Source organism: Tubulanus polymorphus, chromosome 2 (genome assembly GCF_964204645.1).
Source record: "Tubulanus polymorphus chromosome 2, tnTubPoly1.2, whole genome shotgun sequence".
Lineage (NCBI taxonomy): Eukaryota > Metazoa > Nemertea > Palaeonemertea > Tubulaniformes > Tubulanidae > Tubulanus > Tubulanus polymorphus.
In genome coordinates, this window is record NC_134026.1 from 7,444,655 (window position 1) to 7,463,778 (window position 19,124).

Genomic DNA, 19,124 nt, shown 5'->3' on the forward strand with positions numbered 1-19,124 from the left:
CTCGTATTATACGAGATACTCTGTTACTATTGGATTAGACAACTAACCGGGTATTGTGGGTAAATGTTGATATACAACCAATTATTGACTTCCTCACGTCAGTGTAGTCCCTAATTTCCACGCTTTACAATACGATCCCTATCTTCCATTCTTTACTGTCTCTATAACCCCCATTCTTCGGAATGGTATCTTTCAACAATCAAAGGTTATCTGCTCGCTATTTTCAAATCTGACTTCTATTGTTTACAATGCAATCAGATTTATCTATCCGGCTTCCATTCCCTTTATTCAATTTATTTAAATTCAAATTTTATTTCCGGGTTTTGTTTCTCGCATTTTAGTCCCGAATTCATTTATTCATCTGATTTTATTTATTAGTTTTTATTCTTTTCATTTTCGCATAGTTTTCTTATGAATTGAATTCCATATTTTCTCTCACAACTTGTTATTTCAATGTACAGTATGAATATATGATTCCATTACGCGCTTTCAGCTAAATTTGCTGTTTTTCTCACTTCTACAGCAGCTCAGTACAGTTACATTTCGGTAGTTTGTGTTCTAATTAAATCAGTCTCTCGTACAAACAAATATCTTACATATGAATATCAATTGTTTTTTCATTGATTGTATGTTAAAGTGTTGATGATGTAACAAAATGTAACGATAAGATTCAACAATTTGTATTTCCATTATTCATAACTACTGAATGTAACAAATAAATATTCTATGAAATCTAACAATTTTATGTTACATGTGTAAACTCTTGTGTCATTGTGAACTCTTGTTACATCGTAAACTCTCGTCGCATCTGAACTCTTCAATTTTAGGTGATGATTTATTGTTATTCAGTATTTTGAGTTTTGAATTGTGTAAACAGCTTGAACTGATTAATAATATCAGTCAATAGTTTTACACTGTTCTCTCACTGCTCTCACTCTCTTCTTCCTATTGTCTCTCACTGCTCTCACTGGTCTCTTCCTATTGTCTCACGAAAATCCGTCCTCAATTTCTAACAGTTCTCAGGTGATCTTTCAATCACTTGAACATTCTCAAACACGAATTCAAAGCGCTATGAAAAACTCCTAGCCCCAATAAAACTGATCACAACTATTTCTTATACGCGTATATTTAGTAAGACTAGTCTTATATATCCAGGTACCCTCAGCCAGTCGGCTAGCAGGAACTCTCCCCCAAGGACCCTCAGCCAGTCGGCTAGCAGGAACTCTCCCCAAGGACCCTCAGCTGGTCGGCTAGCAGGAAGACTCCTCCAGGGCTCCTCAGCCGGTCGGCTAGCAGGAACTCTCCCCCAAGGAGCCTCAGCTAGTCGGATAGCAGGAACACTCCTCCAGGGCCCCTCAGCCGGTCGGCTAGCAGGAACTCTCCCCCAAAGACCCTTAGCCAGTCGGCTAGCAGGAACTCTCCCCCAAGGACCCTCAGCTAGTCGGCTAGCAGGAACACTCCTCCAGGGACCCTAAGCCGGTCGGTTAGCAGGACTCTCCTCCGTCGCCTGGTACAAACTGTTCTATTGTTCTCTATGTGAAAACACAATTAGTATTTATTTCGCTCATAAACTGTTTTTAATGATATTTTATAGTTCAGATAATTCTCTAAACACTCGTGTCACTAATAACTCTCTCTCTCTTCTCTCCAGTCCTCCCTCTCTCTTCTCTCTCTTTCTATCTGTCTTTTCTCTACTGTGTTATTTGGTGCAATATTGACTTGAATATTTGCCCAAGTTCAACTTGACTTCACAGATATTACATACATAAGTATGTTTTATAGAGATATTAAAAAACGTATAGCAACAAAATTTTATAACGCGTGAAATCAGTTTAAAGGTAAAAGATGAGAAGTGGTTTGTAGTAAACGGGTGTTTTAAAGGCCCACCCAGATACCTACCCCTAACCCCTCAAATCTTCAAATCAGTTGTAACTCTATTATTTTCTAGTACGTGTGAGATTTGAATAGATAATTCACGGACGAGGCACCTGTGTTCCGATTATTGTATTACGACGACTCCGTGACTCCGGCAACACGACTCCAAACGACCCGTCGACTTTACTCGCGAGACAAAGACTCAATCGTCGATCGTTCCCAGAATTAAGCACGGACTATAGCGTCACGTTTATTGTGTCTCCGTTGATTAAATACCCATTTATTTGCGATGACGACCAATTTCATACAGCTACACGGAAAACGAGATTGACTGTAACTGGTTATAAACTCGTGCAGTTAATTAACTAATGATGATTAGTTGTTGATATTCGTTAGTGTTTAAGCATGTTTATATGTAGTTAGATATTAAGAGGTCTGCGCGATCTGGAGCCATACGCTACAATTATACATAGAACTATAAGCGAAAGGGAAAGCCAAACTCCGCGATGTCACAATATATTTGCCTTTGCTATCTTCGAAATTGATCAGCGCCCTCACCGGTGGTGATAAACAATGGGTTCTCGGAAATATTTTCGATTATGTTAATCTCTGCGAGCATTAAACATTACTGTTTTTCAAGATTTGCTATTAAGACTTAAACAAATCAATGAAAAACGTTAAATAAAGAATAGACACCGGCAACCAGTCTACAACATCTATTGTTTATCGCCACCGGTGAGGTCGCTGGACAAAATACAAGATTACCAGCGGTGCCAAGCGGATTTTTGAGGAGTCGGCCTTCCCTTTTGCTCATAGTTCTATGAATTATATATACGAGAATACCATAGTTATAGAGTAGCCACCTGGTGTGGAATCAGTAAAACATGAAAGACTAATAGCAACTTTATAGGTTACTCAGACAGGTACTAATTTACCTGATGAGGCTACTATACATAAGTAGCGAAAGCCAATAAACGATAACGTATCAAACTTGAAATCATTGGTTATTTGTCTGACCTTCTACAGCGCATTTTCATACAGAAATATTCACGAATTTCTCGTCCCAGTAAAAGATACGTGTAGAAATTGAGCGCATAGTTACAAACGTGAATTTGATGAAAAATGTCATGTAGAAATTCTTTCCGATCCGGCGAGATCGGTAACATTGAAGTGAAAGCGGACGGAAGTATGAATGTCGCAAATGCGAGTGAAACTGTCACGAGCATTATTGTCGTACGTTTTGATTTCGTAGTTTTCTGATCAGACGAAACCATTTTTGAACCTCTGAATAACTGAATTATTATAACACAATTCGATGTTAGAATCAAAGTTAAAGGCAGCACGTAAACATGGATGACAAATACCACAAAATATGTTATTTGGTCAAATAATTCATAGTAACATCCGAAAAACTGGTTGGTAAAATGAATCGACAAAATAGGGCTGAAATATAGAAACAATGCATTCACTGCAGTGATTATCAATATAACGAATCTAGCGAATCTTGGTGTACATATCAAACGAGATGTGAACGGGAAGAGCACAACTGCCGCGCGTTCTAGAGTAATCGCTACTATCAACCACGAACTATTGCTGCACGCAAAGTCCATTATGAATTCATAGATTTTACAACTGATCATCGAATTCATGATGAATATAGGACCATCTTTGACGTGGAAGAGAACGAACTGTAAAACAGGCATCAGCGTAAAATTGATACAGTACGTGAAATCACAGAGAGACAAAGCGATAAGATAGTTAGCGTAAGATAAACTGCGGAATCTGCGACTTATCATTATCAGGAAAGTAGCTGGATTTCCGAAGGCTCCAAATAGGAACACGACAGGTAGAATGACAAGTGACACAGTGACAATGTAGATTCCAGACTTGTTCACCACAGACATGATGACCATGTAACTGTTATAAGTTCGACCAATCTGCATCTGAGTTGAATTCATGATTCATGAGGATCAAATGAGAGAGTACTGACTGTCTGAGAGTGTACTGCCTTCCCGAGAGTTGACTGCCTGTCTGAGAATACACTGGAACTGATGGTGTCTTCTCGAGTATTGGAAGATTAATTTAAGTTAGGTATAGAAATATCATTTCGGTCTATTGCAGCTATAATTCATTTAAAAAGGATTCATCGTTAACAGCAAAAAGAAAATCAATCCTTAGAGAGCGAAAGAAAGAGAAGAAATCTAATACAATTGACTCGGTTTTGGTGAAAGTTTGTTATTGTGTAAAATATAAATGTAACTAGATTGAATATCGATATTAATTGTATGAAAATTCATTGTAAATGGTGAAATATGTTATCGTAAAAGATTTGAACAGGTTGGAAAATATCAATCAGTTCAATACGAGGAAAAACACAGGTAAAAAATATCAATTGTTTATTGAACCATATAAATACACAGGACAGTAGCCAGGAGTTCTGGTAAAAATCCCCTAGGTAAAAATCCCCTGGGCAAAAATCCCCAAATATTCAAAGTAGGTAAAAATCCCCCAAATATTCAAGGTACCTTATGATGTTCCACAATGATAAATTGGATATATGTATCAATATTATGAATTAATTGACCTTAAGATTGTATCTACTTACACTACATTCAGAAGGAAGGGGATTTTTACCTACTTTGAGGAATTTGGGATTTTTACCGAGGGGATTTTTACCGCTAACAGGAGTTATCGATGCAGTTGTTTTTGTAATGTAATTCTTAGGATATTTTGAAGGGTCCAACAGGTCCTGCATTGTTGGACAATATTTACACTAAAACCTGCAGCACGATTTATTGTTGTTGATCCCCATTCTAGCCAAACTAATTTAAGTTATGTATCGTTAAAAAAATGACAATCGATGACAACAGATGACAAAAGGTAACTGGTGACCAGTCAGATGTAGTGACCGGTGACTAGTCATGTGTAGTGACTAATGATGATTGTTGTCGATATTCGTCAGTGTTTAAGCATGTTTATGTGTAGTTAAATATGAAGAGGTCTGCGCAATCTGGAGCCATACATGTAATGATGATTATATGAATGAGAATAAGAGTTTTAGAGGAGCCACTGGTATCAAATCAGTAAAACGTAAAATACAAATAGTCACTTTATGGAGCTACTTTCGGATCATTCATTTGCTACGTTCGCATGAAACTTGACTTTTTCACCGCATAACGGCACTGCCCCTCCCCAAATGCGTACGTAATAAATGAATGATCCCTTTACAATACCAGCGAAGGTTTGTATCTTAAAAAGACTAGTTCATTTACGTATTTACTGCTCTCTGCTGTTGCACCAAACCAAACTTGAAATCACTGGTTATTTGACTGAATTTCTACAGCGGATTTTCATACAGAAATATTCACGAATTTCTCGTCCCAGTAAAAGATATATGTAGAAATTTACCACATAGTTACACATTTCAAACTGAGTGAACATATCATATAGAAAATCAGTCTTTTCCGGTGAGATTGGTAAAAATGTAATGATAGTGGATGGGAGTGTGAATATTGCAAATGCGAGTGAAACTGTTACAAGCATAATTGTTGTACGTTTTGATTTTGTAGTTTTCTGATCAGACGAAACCATTTTTGAACCTCTGAATAATTGAACTATTATAACAGTATTTGATGTTAGAATCAGAGATAAAGGCAGAACGAAAACGTGGATGACAAATACCGCAAACAATGTTATTTGGTCTGACAATTTATAATAACATCCGAAAAACTGGTCGGTAAAATTCATGACCAAAGCTTGTAGAAGATTTACAACCAGGATATTCATTGTAGTAATCATCAAAATAACAAATCTGGCGAATCTCGGTGTACATATCAAACGAGATGTGAACGGGAAGAGCACAACTGCCGCACGTTCTAGAGATATTGCAACCAGTAGCCACGTACTATTGCTGCATGCAAGCACCATTACAAATCCATTGATTTGACAACTGATCAGTGAATTCATCATGAATATAGGACCATTTTTAACGTGCAAGAGAACAAACTGTAAAACAGGCATCAGTGTAATATTGATACAGAACGTGAAATCACTGAGAGACAAAACGATAAGATAGTTAGCGTAAGATAAACTGCGGAATCTGCGACTTATCATTAATAGGAAAGTAGCTGAATTTCCGAAGGCTCCTAAGAAGAACAAAGTTGGCAGAATGACCAGTGACACTGTGCGGTAGATTCCAGACTTGTTCACCAGAGACATGATGACAATGTTACTGGTATAAGCGCGGGCAATTTGCATCTGAGTAGAATTCATGATTATGCAGATCAAAAGAGCACTGACTGTGTGAGAATGTACTGACTGCCTGAGAGCGTACTTACTGTCTGAGATTGTTCTGGCACTGACCATCTCTTCTCACACATCGGAAAACTTAACTTTAATATAAAGACATCATTAAGTCCTTATTACAGCTATTATAATTCATTTGTATGCTTTATTGTTAACTGCGAATAGAGAATTACTTCTCAGAAATCTAACATAATTTAATCAGATTTTGTGAAAGTTTATTACTGTGTGAGATATAAATGTAACTAAATTAAATATCAATATTCGTTGTACGAGAATTCATTGTAATGAGTGAAATATCTTATAGCGAAACATCTGAACAGGTTGGAAAATATCCATCTATACAGGGAAAATACAGATCACAAAATAGCATCAGTTCATTAATTGAACCATTTGCATACACAGATCTGAAGCCAGGAAGGAGTTCACTTGGGCGTTTTATTCATTTATCCCTTGTATGTGAATTTTTGTTGTCTGGCTTCCGTGAGACCCTTATTCTAGTACCGCCTGGCTATGTGCGTGTATGTATGTGTCTGTCTTTAGCTACTTAGCTTTATTAATAGTTGGTTTCAATCTTGATGAAACTTGGGAACAATGTTAGTATGGGGGGTCTGCATCGAAAGAATCCACCCTGTGCGCCACCTAGTGGCAGAACTAGGCACTAAAAACTGTTTTTCACTGAAATTACCTTGAAGTGACTGAGGAACAAGGTTGAAATTCAAAAAGTTGTATTGACAAAATTGGCAAAACTAGCAATTTGGTGATTTCAGAGTTCGAGTTCGAATCTGAGCCCGAGAACCATTGTGGTTATTGCTTGTTACATTTTCTATTAAAAACACAATTGGGATTTGAAACCGGGCCTCTCGCCTGCCTGCCTAGTACCTAACCAACTAGACAACCCTGTTCTCGTAACTGAAAGTATGAGTTATTCTGGTTCGCTGTGGTGACCCAATTAGCTGTGGTGACCAGCCCGGTGTGGTTACTGGTGACCAGTTAGTTGTAGTGACACTGCTGTCATTCTCCGTTTCGATCAGGCTCGTTAAGGGCATTGTCTGGCGCTTTCATGACGTGTAATTTTCCATCAAATCTAAAATCAATTTCCTGTGTCTCCGTCTGCCTGTTGTATAGTTATAAAACTAATTACTATTTGAGATATAAAACGTTATCAATAAAAACTAATTATGAATTTTTCTGCAGAATCTAAATTATTTCCCCAATAAAATCAATAACAATAAATACAGAATCCGCCTTATTGATAATAGATACTGCAGTTATATCAATTAATGGGAGGAAATCTTAGAATGTCTCAACTTCATTGAATAAAGGGAAACTTGCTGCCTAAGATGTTGCAGTTGTGGTGATCATTATGACCGAAAATACATATTTTTGGTATTACTTAAAAGGATATATCAAAATTGAATTAAAAATTGAGATTCAAAACCAGAGACTACTTCAGTAACGTGACAACTTATCAGATGACGATTTAAGCAAGAAAATTTTTTATGTAATTTATGAATATAAAGCTTATTTAAGTCATTTTGACTCTGTATTTAATTTCAATTTTCATTAAGTCATGATTTATTCATTACCATTCCTGAATTTTTTAGTCGGGTCTGTTGCCAGAATAGCACAATTCTTTCACTCAACTGCCCGATTATCTGTAGAATTAAACTGCCCAACTTTCTGTAGAAATTAAACTTTATTTTGTGATATTTATTTTTGGGTTTCCAGCATCAGCAACACATTTATATTTCACTCACTGATTTATTTGATGATATTTTTTTTGGATAAAGGTACCGAGAGTTTGAGCAGTAACAGCAGCAAAGATGTCAGCCCGAGCCCGCGCAGTCACAGCCCGAGCCCGGCAACTGCCGATACCAATAAATCGGAACCAATCGAAGAGAAACCGCCGGAAAAACGAGAAATACTGAAATCGGAAAAACGCCAATCGGCGGAAATTAAAGAAAGACGACTTTCTGTCGATGTTTCTAAAGAGAAGCGAATGTCTTTAGCTCAGGTACATTAGTTCAACAGTATATTTAGCAGATCCTATGTTACTGGGATATACGACCTAATCAATCAAGATTTCACTCCTTATACTTGGACAAAAGATCAGACTTGAGCAACGGGTATTTACTATAACTGTAACTGAGATTGATTGATCATTGATTCTGTTGACCAGTGCTTAACCCTTTCGGTGCTGACTAATTAATACCATAAAATGCTGGAGATAATTTGAAAATGTTTGAAAAATTCCAGCCCAGTGCATCAAATAACAAGCATCAGCTATAATGCATCTACACCACAGTGCGGTGTATCGTTAGTTACTTATATATATCTGTGTTTGATGCTGCAATCTTTCATTAGAGATAAAAACGTTTACGAAATACATCAATACACCGCACTGCGGTGTACTAGCAAGGTCCATCACTGATTTGTATACCACAATGCGAAGTAGACAACGCACTGAAAGGGTTGAAGATCAAACTTGAACAAGGCATTTACTTACTATAACTATATAGATATCGGTACTTAACCCTTTCGCTACGTACACGCTTGCACCGCCGCGTACGTAAGGTATTTTCCGAAAAATTCGATTTTTTTCAAATTGTTTTTAACCCCGATTTTTCGCGTTTTTATCGAAGATTATGATGTTATTTAGTGAAAATCAGTAAAAAATCATACCAACAGCCTTTTCTGTAGGGGGGGGGGGTCGTGTTGGGGGGGGGGGTCAGGATGGGTTAGAAATTTTTTTTTTTCAGTTCGTCCCAAGAGTCGTCTCCGCCCAGTCCGAAATCACCCCCGTCATCTAAATCGTCATCTTCATTGTCGCCGTCGGCGTAAATCTTGCCTAAAACTTGATTAGCACTGAAAACTTTCTTTCGAGCAGCCATCTCAATCCCGCGCAAATTACCATGTGCTCAACAGGCTGACAGCACCAACTACTGACGCATTTTCGCCATCTGTTGTTTAGAAAGCTAACTATCTTGTCTTACATGCGTTTCCACACTGTTTGCTGTGTACGCGTTCGAGTTATAAATCAATAGGTGCATGACGTTTCTACAACGTCATACGCACAGCACGTGTCACTCATATGACGTTTCCAAAACGTCACACGTAGCAAAAGGGTTAAGGACAATATTTGTCCAAGTTAAAAGAGTGAAATCATTATTTCATTAATGAAATAATGAAGCGTTTAAAAGTTAATGTATATGATAAGTCTGTATTCAATTAAATGATATTGCCTGAAAAAGAAATTTTTAGATATTTCTGAATTGATGTATATCTATCTCATTGTCGATCCATCAGTGAAAATATTGTGAGGACGGTGTTTGAAAATTGATCCTTTGAGCGAGATGAATATAAAAAATGCTATTGCATCTGGAAAACAACATCATTTAAATGAAACGGAAACTAAAACTGCATGTATTGATAATTGTGTGGCATTGAAAGTAAAAGAAGATGATTTGAATGATATGTTTATGTGTTACAGGCTGCTGCAGCTGATGTCAGTGTTATGAATATCGCCGATCAATCTCAAACATTACAACATATACAAGAGATTGACAATCTGAGATCTGAAGTGAAAGATTTAGAGGAAAAATTAGAGACGATTAAAGTGAAACGAGCTGAAGATAAAACGAAAATTAAAGAGTATGAGAAAACGAAGATACAGTTACAACAGGTGAATATAGGGGTATGACTGGATGTCTTTACCGGGGAGGAGGGTCTATACCAGGCTAGAGGTGTCTATACTAGGGGAGGGTGTCTATACCAGGGTAGAGGTCCGTGCCAGGGTAGAGGTGTCTATACTAGGGTAGAGAATGGTGTGTATACCAGGGTAGTGGTATCTATACCAGGGATAACCGAGGGGTGCCTATATGTAGGGATGTAAGTGTTGTAGACTCACTCAGGTCTAGAGGGGTCTATCTAAAAGTCTTAGTGAAAGTGGAGGTCTTATCTAATGCTCTAAAGGATGGGTGTGTTTATATAGAGGTATATAAGTATAGAGCGTTTTAGTGACTTTACATGGTACTTTAATCGTCTACAGGTTCTATAGGGTGCCTATTTAGGTCTGTCTAGCTGGTCAGAATAGCTGTAGCGTTCTTTAATAGTTTAGATTTCTCGATACCGATCTATAGGAAGAGATGTGCTGTGGTTTTATAGACTGAGCATCAAAGTTATCTGTGATATACCAGATATAACTTACTGTTAAAGCATCCATGAAAATAATTCACGTAGTAGCATGCAATTATTGTAGTAGCACCCAATCTATGAAACTCAGGATCAAGAAAGCCATGTTTAATGTACAAATGTTACATTACAATTTGTCAATGAGATTTTTCTATTACATGTACGTTTGATTAAAAGTTACAAGAATACAAGCAGAAAATGCAGGAATCGCAGAGAGAAATACAACATCAGTTACAACTAGCTAAGAAAGAGACTAAAGATGTGACGGATGCGTTTGATCGATACAAAGAAGACATGTCTGATTTATCGGAAACCGTAGAAATGGCGACACTTGATAAAGAAATGGCTGAAGAAAAGGTAATAACATATAAATTATTTCTTTAAGTTCAAATATTAATCTACGCAGGTCCCAGTTCCACAGTTGTGAAAGAATGCATCCTCCCCCAGCAAGGATTCGAACTTGATGGCATCGCTAGATTCAGCCACAGCACAAAACCCTGCCACCCTAGATCTTGATGCCATCAAGTGAGAATCCCTGCCCGGGAGGATGGAAAAATTGGGACTCATAAGTTGGAAAACATTGAAAATGAACTTTTTAAATTCTAGAATCTTATCAGAGGACTGTAGAACTGGATCCAGTCCAACAGATCTCGGTTAAGATTTGACTTTAGAGTTAAAACATTTGAAATAGACTTGTCTTATCTCAATAGTGTCAAACCTTAACTGAACCAGGTTCTGATGTAAAACCCTAATCCTCAACTTGTGGAATTGAATCCAGAATTAAATCATTATGATGCTGATATAAATGAGCTATTGTTTTGTTTTCTCGTAGTGTGAAACTTTACAAATGGAACTGGAAACTTTAAAAGAGAAAAACGAAGAACTAACTTTAGATCTTGAGATCATCAAACAAGAAATTTCTGATGCAGGTAAAACTTGTTTTTCTAAAGTCAGGGGTAGATATTGATTGGTGCTTGATGTTTACGATCTATTTCACTGTAGGTTCTGATGGCGCTGCTACTAATTACCAAGTGAAACAACTTGAACAACAAAATGAAAGATTGAAAGATGCTTTAGTCAAGTAAGTTATAGAAACTCATAGAAATCTAGTCTCACCACTGGCGATAAGTGAGGGACAAGTTGTTTTAAGCTACCTTCAGTAAGAATTTGAAATTCTGTTGCGATCAATAAGGGATGAGGGGTGAGGAATACTTAAAGTTTCAAGGTCAAGGTCAAGGTGAAACTGAATTCGAAGGTTTCATTAGTACCATTTCAATGATGACATTGAAATAGAGAGTTACATTTTGAGTTAAGGAAACAACCCGGTCTTATTTAATACCATTACCAGTAACATTTAGTGTAAAAAGTAGCCGTGTTAACCTGAAATAATTAAAAGGAGATGGATAGTACTTTATAGGTGTGACTTCTTTATTTGAAGTACAAGTTTTCCAGCTAATGTATTTAGTAGCTTCATCAGGTGAATGAGATATGATGATCAACTCTTTCCTGGGGTTATTTTCACTCATTCACCTGATGAAGCTGGAATCGTACGTAAATTTATGAGAAGTCTGTCACAATCTGCCTTTATTTTAACAGGTAGCATCTAATTTCACCTCATCTCCTGATTCCACTCTGGATTATTTTAAATTCTGTCCATGTATTTCAAAATAAATTCCGTTCATAGATACAGAAACGTCCAAATCTTTCGCAATTCACATCCGTACAGTGACACATTATATGAATGATAAAAATCAAACATAATCTTTCTCAGTTCAGAAACTGCACGCGAGCACTTAACACTGACCAATCAGATGACAGTATCAGTTGTACGAGAGAGAAAGCTGATTTAATAATGCTTCAACAATAGAATTCAAATCGTTCGTTCACAAACGGACTTATTCATGACAGTGCAAATAATGATAATCAATTTCCTCAATTTCATGTTTTGTATCGACGAGTTTTTATCAAATTGTAGATGAATTAAGATGATTAGTAGAGGAGCTGAGTTAACCTGGTGTAGAATAAGTAAAATGAGACATGTAGTACTTTATAGGTGTGACTTGTTTATTTGAATTGATTACTATTTAAATGGGTTTTTTTCTTTTTACGTCAGAATGAGAGATCTGTCGAATCAAGAGAAACAAGAAGCTTTAAGAATGAATAAACTGATTGAGAAAAGCGCAGCGGATATCAGTAGTCTGACTAAAGATAAAGAGAAATCCGCGGGAGAGATCAAAGAGTTACAGAATCAGATGGTCGAATTGAAGGAGCAAGTAGACGCGGCTTTAGGTGCCGAGGAGATGGTCGAGCAGTTATCGGATAAAATATTCAAATTTGAAGAGAGAATCGCTGAGTTGGAAGAGGAGAAATCTGATCTGGTAAGACCAGAAAGAACTGTCTGTAGTTTCATACAGTAAAGTTTTCTATTATACTAAAAGTCAATGTCATATTGTAGGAACCAGTCTCACAGTCGATAGTTAAGAAATAAACTAATTCTAATTCTAAACAACTGTTGAACTGGATCCAGATCTTTATCAGGGTTATGGGGTTAACATGAGGTTACTAGGCTCTGAGTTAAGCTCTGTATGAACCAATTGTAAAGTGAAGGCCTAGATTTAGGACCAGAATAAGCTCATCTTGGTTCCTCCAGCTTACGTAGTTCAATGTTACTTGAAATTGAAGGTCATAGATCAGGACCCTGTTTAAACATTGGAAATGAATAGATTTAGCAGTAGCGTCAATTCTAAGCGACAACTTCAGAACTGGATCCAAAACAATATTGTAATAGGGATAACACGAAGGTACTTGGTTCTGGGTTAAGCAAAGTGAATCAAGACTTAGATTTTAAGGCCAGTATAAAACCATTTTATGTTCTAGGGTCAATCTAACAAGACTAATCTTATGATTTTAGACCATCTTTGGACTTTTGTCTTGACTGTGTGACTGGGCCTGGAGTTTTAAAACTATGTTTTATGTTTGAAATTGTTTCCGGAGTTAACCCTCGTGGCGTGATGTGTTTTGTGTTTGTAGGAAGCGCTGTGTGATATGAATGAAGAGCTACAAGAGAACACGCATGAAACTGAACTAGAACTGAGAGAAGAGTTGGATCTCGCTTCAATGAAAGTTTCTGAGGTAACTTACTCATCGTCGAAATCTCCGTCAGCTGGCGTCCCAGGACAGACAGCATTCTGTACGCACGATCTTAAATGGATGTTGAATGTTTTTATTGTAGTCTCATCGTAAAGTTGAAGGGATGCAGGAAACACTCGCCGATTACGAGAATACGATCACTAAATTCAGAGATCTCGTCGCTAAGTTACAGGTGAGAGAAATCAATCTGGGATTGGAGTCGTTTAAAAGTTGTTTTAAGTTGAACAGTAAATAGTAGACTCAGTGTGACGATTAATATTGCATTTTAACCATGATAACCATAATTGTACTCGACTTTTGTGCAACTGACCCCTGTTTTAACTGACACCAGTAGATTTAATTTGAACCTGCGTATGTTTGAAACTGTATATTTGTGATGATGTATTCCAGGATGATAACCGTGTATTGAGAGCCAATTCACAAGTTGATATCCCTAAAGGCGAAACTCCTACCATTGAAATATTTGATTTCAAAGCGAAATTTGCCGAAACTAAAGCTTCTGCGAAGGTAAGTTATACTAAACCATTATCTAAGTAGATATAGCTGGAATATCACTGATGTATCCAGTTTTGCAAATGTTCAGTGATAGTGTAACCCTGAACCCAGTTCCACAGTTATGAGACTTAAAATCTGATTGAAAATTATTTCATTTTCGTTTACTCCAAAATTAATTCAGATGAACTGTGGAACCGGTAATTTGTGCACAGTGGCTTAGTAGGTTAAACTATTAGACACTGGTCCTTTAGAGATCCAGGGTTTGAAATCTTATGGTGGCAGAGTTTCTTGGGTCTTAGGAGATTCCTATTTGTGCTCTCCCTCCGCCTGTGAGATGGACAAAGAAACCTCAAACGAGTTAATCATGCCCTCTCTGCGTGGTGCTCAGCAGTTTGAGGGGAACCTGATAATAATGCCCTCCCCCTGACTGGTGGTGCTCAGCAGGTTGAAGGATAAGATAGACAAGTTTGATAAACGAACTGTTTGTTACTGTTTTCTAGGCAATAGATATGGAATTACGGAAATTAGACGTGGACCAAGCGAATCAACACGTTCAATTCCTCAGTAGTTTCATGCCTGATTCATTTATGAGACGAGGCAGTGACCACGACGCTATTCTACTACTGTTACTCATACCAAGGCTTATCTGTAAGGCTGAAGTGTTAGCCAATCAGCTGAGAGAGAAGTTTGAAATCCCCGACGAGTTAACGAGAGATGATGTAGTTAAAAGTAACAGAGCGGAACAATTCTGCTTCAGCAGAAATCTCATTTATATGCTGCGTATTTTACAGAGTATTTTACATCAGTATGAAAGGTGAGTCGCACTTGAAACTAAAACTTGTCAACTAACAATCTCCATTCCTGCTGTCATTACAATTACAGTGTTTCTGATAGTGTCAGTTGTGTTTTTAGATAGATTTCCAGTTTAAAAGCGGATTATTGTTTGAAATCTTATGACATATCATTGATTTGAGAATTCTCTAGATAGCAGGACCCATTTCCACAGTTGTGAGTTAAAACATGAACTGATTTTAACCCTTTCAGTGCTGACTAATTAATACCCTATAGTGCTGGAGAAAATTTGAAAATTCTAAAAAAATTCCACCCTAGTGTGTTGAACAATGGGAATACCACTATAGTGCGTCTACACCGCAGTGCAGTGTATCGTTAGTTACTAGTATTTCACTATGTTTGACACTTGCTGCCATTTTTCAATAGAGATAATTACAAATTACTAATTACATCAATACACCGCAGTGCGGTGTACTAGCAAAATCCATCACTGATTTATACACTGCACTGCGGTGTAGACGCACTGAAAGGGTTAAGTTTAGATTCAAATTCAACTACAAACTGTGGAACTGACTCTCAGAATTCACGTTTGATAAAGATGCAATGATGATTTGTATTTGTAGTGCTCTGAATTCGTGTAGCGTCGAACAGTTTCTGAAGATTGGTACTCTGTTGCCGGAGTTGGCGATTCATGAGAAACCTCTTGATTTCCTGATTGATTTACTGCGTAAAGATCAACTCGATGAGACTCAATCTCTTGATCAACTTGACAAATCTATTCAATATTTCCAGGTGAGTTTTACATTCTATCCACTGATCTATTGAGGGGGCAATGCTGTGTCATTGCGATATCTCATGAGATATTACGGTATCTTGTCGGATGTTTAGATATCTCATGGGATATTGCGATATCTTATTGCATATTGAGATATCTTGCCGGATATTGTGATATCTCATGGGATATGTTGATATCTTATTGGGTATTGAGATACCTGGTGATATATGGCGATATATCATGGAATAGCAAGATCTTGTGTGATATCTCATGAGATCTAGTGATATCTCACGAGACATTTTGATATCTCATGTGATAAAGTGATATGTTATGGGATATTGTGATATGCTATGGGATATTGTAATATCCTGTATGATATTGAGATATCTCAAGTGATATTGCGATATCTTTTGGGATAGTGTGATATCTCGTGGCATATTCTGATATCTCGAGGAATATTGAGTTATCTGGTGGGTGGGATATTGTGATGAATTAGAATAATGAAGATAGTGATTATTATGTATATTTCAGCACTTGTATAGTGTGCACCTGGTGAATGAGCGAGTTGACTGTACATCGATGATGTCTGATCATGTTAAAGTCACTCAAGCAGCTTGTGACTCTATACACCTGGATATTACCCGATTGAAGCTGTTACTGACCGAGGGTCAGGAGATGACGGATATGGCGATTCTGCTGAAAGATCTCGATAAAATGAATGGCGAAATAAGAACCAGCGTTCGTAAAATAAAGCGTAGACTTCCGTCATCGGCTCAAGATCAATCAACACAACCGCTTTCATTCAGTAAAGATGTACGTATCATAGCAACACACTCATAGCATCCAGTATTACAATTCAGGACCTACTTCAACAGTCCAGTTATCAGTTTGATAGTTCTGGACCCAGTTCCTATCGAACTGGATCTCGTTTCTTTCTATTGAGGGTATTTCTTTGAAATTGTTTGCCACAAAAACTTAAGGGGTCGGGGGTCGTTTTAGCTGCTGACATGATGTTTAATTTGAGTTCAGTTTTGGAGCTGTATAGAGAAAGCCTCGACTGACAGTAGATTTCAAAGTAGAAGTCAAATTTGACTGATATTTGTAGAACAGGATCCAAGGTTCCACAATAAACCTTCTAAAATTCCTCAGGATATAACGACTGAGGTTTGTTACAATTTGTATGAAGATAAGTTCATTTGTTTATTCATAAATGAAATCGTTATATGAATTGTTTTATGTCATGTTGTAGGTACGTAATACATTAGAACAGTGTATGAAGAACGTCAGTCGAGTCGTACAAACTCTACAGTTTATCGGTGATGGATCGATGCAGTTAGCCGTGACATTGCAAGGTAAAATCTCTCCCCTTCACCTCTTTACTGTAAACCCCCCTTATAGCCCCTCTCCCCGCGCAGTATCTGTTGTAATCCCCACGTTGTAAACCAGTGTTTGTGAGAAGCAATATTTTCAGTTTTATTAAGTAAAATTCATTCATTCATTCATTGCTGCAGCACTTTATAATTTAGCCTCAGTGCATCTTTAAACTACTAGCACACAGCAACCCTTCAGTCATGAGGGTCTCATCTCAGTTCAGGGTTTGAGGTGGGGGTAGAGGATTTCAAAGAGGGTTTGTTAGTTCAGATTTCTATCTCATTGTTTTGAGTTATGATTTTATGTATATTTTATTATCATTATTGACATGTAGTTTAATGTCTGATTTTGCCCACAGAGGGAGCTCACTCTAGTAAAGGTACCATCATGTTTTTGACGCATGTTGAAAATTAACCCTGATTAAATCACCACGAGCTACTACTATAATCATATATCGTTCCTGATTCTGTCTAATTCTGTCCAAATCTGTCTAATTCTATCCAGCCGATGTTTTTAGTAGAATGTTATATCTGCGCTTTAATTGAATTTGATTGAAACTGTTGCGTTCTGCTGCTGCGTTGCTATGCAATAATCTCTCATTCGTAACTATGCAATTGCTTCCATGGTAACATATATTTGCATGTTGCTTGACTCGGCACAAACTACAGACCTCGTTCAGTAAATAGGTTTTCATTTTACTCAAGTCGAATTCAAAGTCAGTTATTTTAAGATACGTGTAGATCATAAAGATGTTTATATCGATAAACTGTAAAAATAAAGTGAATAAGAAGTGAGCTGCATATGTTGTCATAACAAGAGTAAATGGATTTACCTCAAACTCTCATCAAGTGCAGATGAATTAATGCATGCTTGCTTTTGATATTCTGATTTTAGCGACATCCTTTGATGGTAGGATTTTATGATGATTGCTTATTTTTACAAGATTTTATTTAGAAGCTTTTGTCTTGAAATATTATTCCAATATCTCTAGATATGAGTGCGATGTCTTGTGGGCTATTGCGATAAATCATTGGATATTGCAATATCTCACGGAATATTGCGATATTTTCAGGGTTATTGCAATAACTCATTGGATGTGGCGATATCTAACGGAATATTGCAATATTTTCAGGGGTATTGTGATGTTTTCATGGGATATGTTGGTATCTCAAGGATATTACAATATCTGGACGAATATTGCAATATCATGTGAGATTTCGTGATATCCTGAGGGATATTGAGATACCTCGTGCGATGTAGCGATAACTCAATGGATATTGTAATATCTCATTCTGATATCTTGAGGAATATTGCAATATCTTGTGGGATAAATGAAGAAATCCCACACTTCGAATTAAATCATACGATAGAATTTATTGTTATGGTTTCAAAATAATAAATTCTATCGTATGATTTAATTTGAAGTGTGGGATTTCTTCATTTATCTACCGTGTACATGGATTATAGCGTTTATTCTTGTGATGTCTCAAGAGATATTGAGATATTTGGGACATCTTTTGAGATATTTGAGATATCTCATGAGTCTATCTGCTGCTAGTGAACTGTGCTTTCAATTGTTTCTGTACTTAATAAATACAGGGTTTTATCTTGTTTGTGTCTGCACAAAAAAAAACTGTAAAACGTTTATTGAAACAAAAAGAGAAATTGAGCTTTCATTGTTTGAAAGGTTTCTATTTGTATCAGTTGTGCGTAGTGAAATATCTTCGAGATTTTTGAAATTCATATTTTATCTGTGTAGTATAGTTAGATCAGAGGCTTTTTTAGTTGAAATATTAACTAATCAGTCCTGGTGGTATTTTACGAAATAGTAGCTGTGTGTATATATGAAATTTTTCTATGCGCTATAGTCTATAGTGTCGGTATTCGGGTTGAGATATTGATTATTTTGTTGTTTCATGTTTCAGATGGTGAAGGGTTAATGGCTAATAAACTAGAATCGATGGCTTTCGTCGCGACGAATAAAATCTACGAAAGAGAAAACACCGGACCTTACGAGTGTGTCAGGTATATACAAACTCTTAATACGGCTTATTCAGTGCACTCGAAAAACTGCGGCACTGGATTTCAAATCTAAATCCCCTGTTCTGCTCCTGGCAGGTGTGGGTGTGACAGAACTCTCTGCCCCTTCCCCTTATTAAACAATGCGTAA

General features: G+C 37.0%; 1 protein-coding gene across 4 annotated transcripts in view; it reads left to right on the forward strand.

Moving 5' to 3' along the window:
* LOC141899320 (dynactin subunit 1-like) overlaps nt 1–19,124 on the forward strand; it is a 45,875-nt gene that overhangs the window by 17,971 nt on the left and 8,780 nt on the right. For 3 of the 4 annotated variants that reach the window (XM_074785560.1, XM_074785559.1, XM_074785563.1), the window contains 15 exons: nt 7,971–8,194; nt 9,671–9,862; nt 10,549–10,728; nt 11,204–11,300; nt 11,374–11,452; nt 12,485–12,749; nt 13,402–13,503; nt 13,604–13,693; nt 13,912–14,028; nt 14,517–14,830; nt 15,432–15,600; nt 16,115–16,396; nt 16,833–16,935; nt 17,313–17,333; nt 18,880–18,979. In XM_074785560.1, coding sequence (XP_074641661.1) covers nt 7,971–8,194; nt 9,671–9,862; nt 10,549–10,728; nt 11,204–11,300; nt 11,374–11,452; nt 12,485–12,749; nt 13,402–13,503; nt 13,604–13,693; nt 13,912–14,028; nt 14,517–14,830; nt 15,432–15,600; nt 16,115–16,396; nt 16,833–16,935; nt 17,313–17,333; nt 18,880–18,979 — 2,335 coding nt within the window. The remainder of the gene's footprint in view (nt 1–7,970; nt 8,195–9,670; nt 9,863–10,548; nt 10,729–11,203; nt 11,301–11,373; nt 11,453–12,484; nt 12,750–13,401; nt 13,504–13,603; nt 13,694–13,911; nt 14,029–14,516; nt 14,831–15,431; nt 15,601–16,114; nt 16,397–16,832; nt 16,936–17,312; nt 17,334–18,879; nt 18,980–19,124) is intronic. The other variant, XM_074785561.1, reaches the window with a different exon arrangement.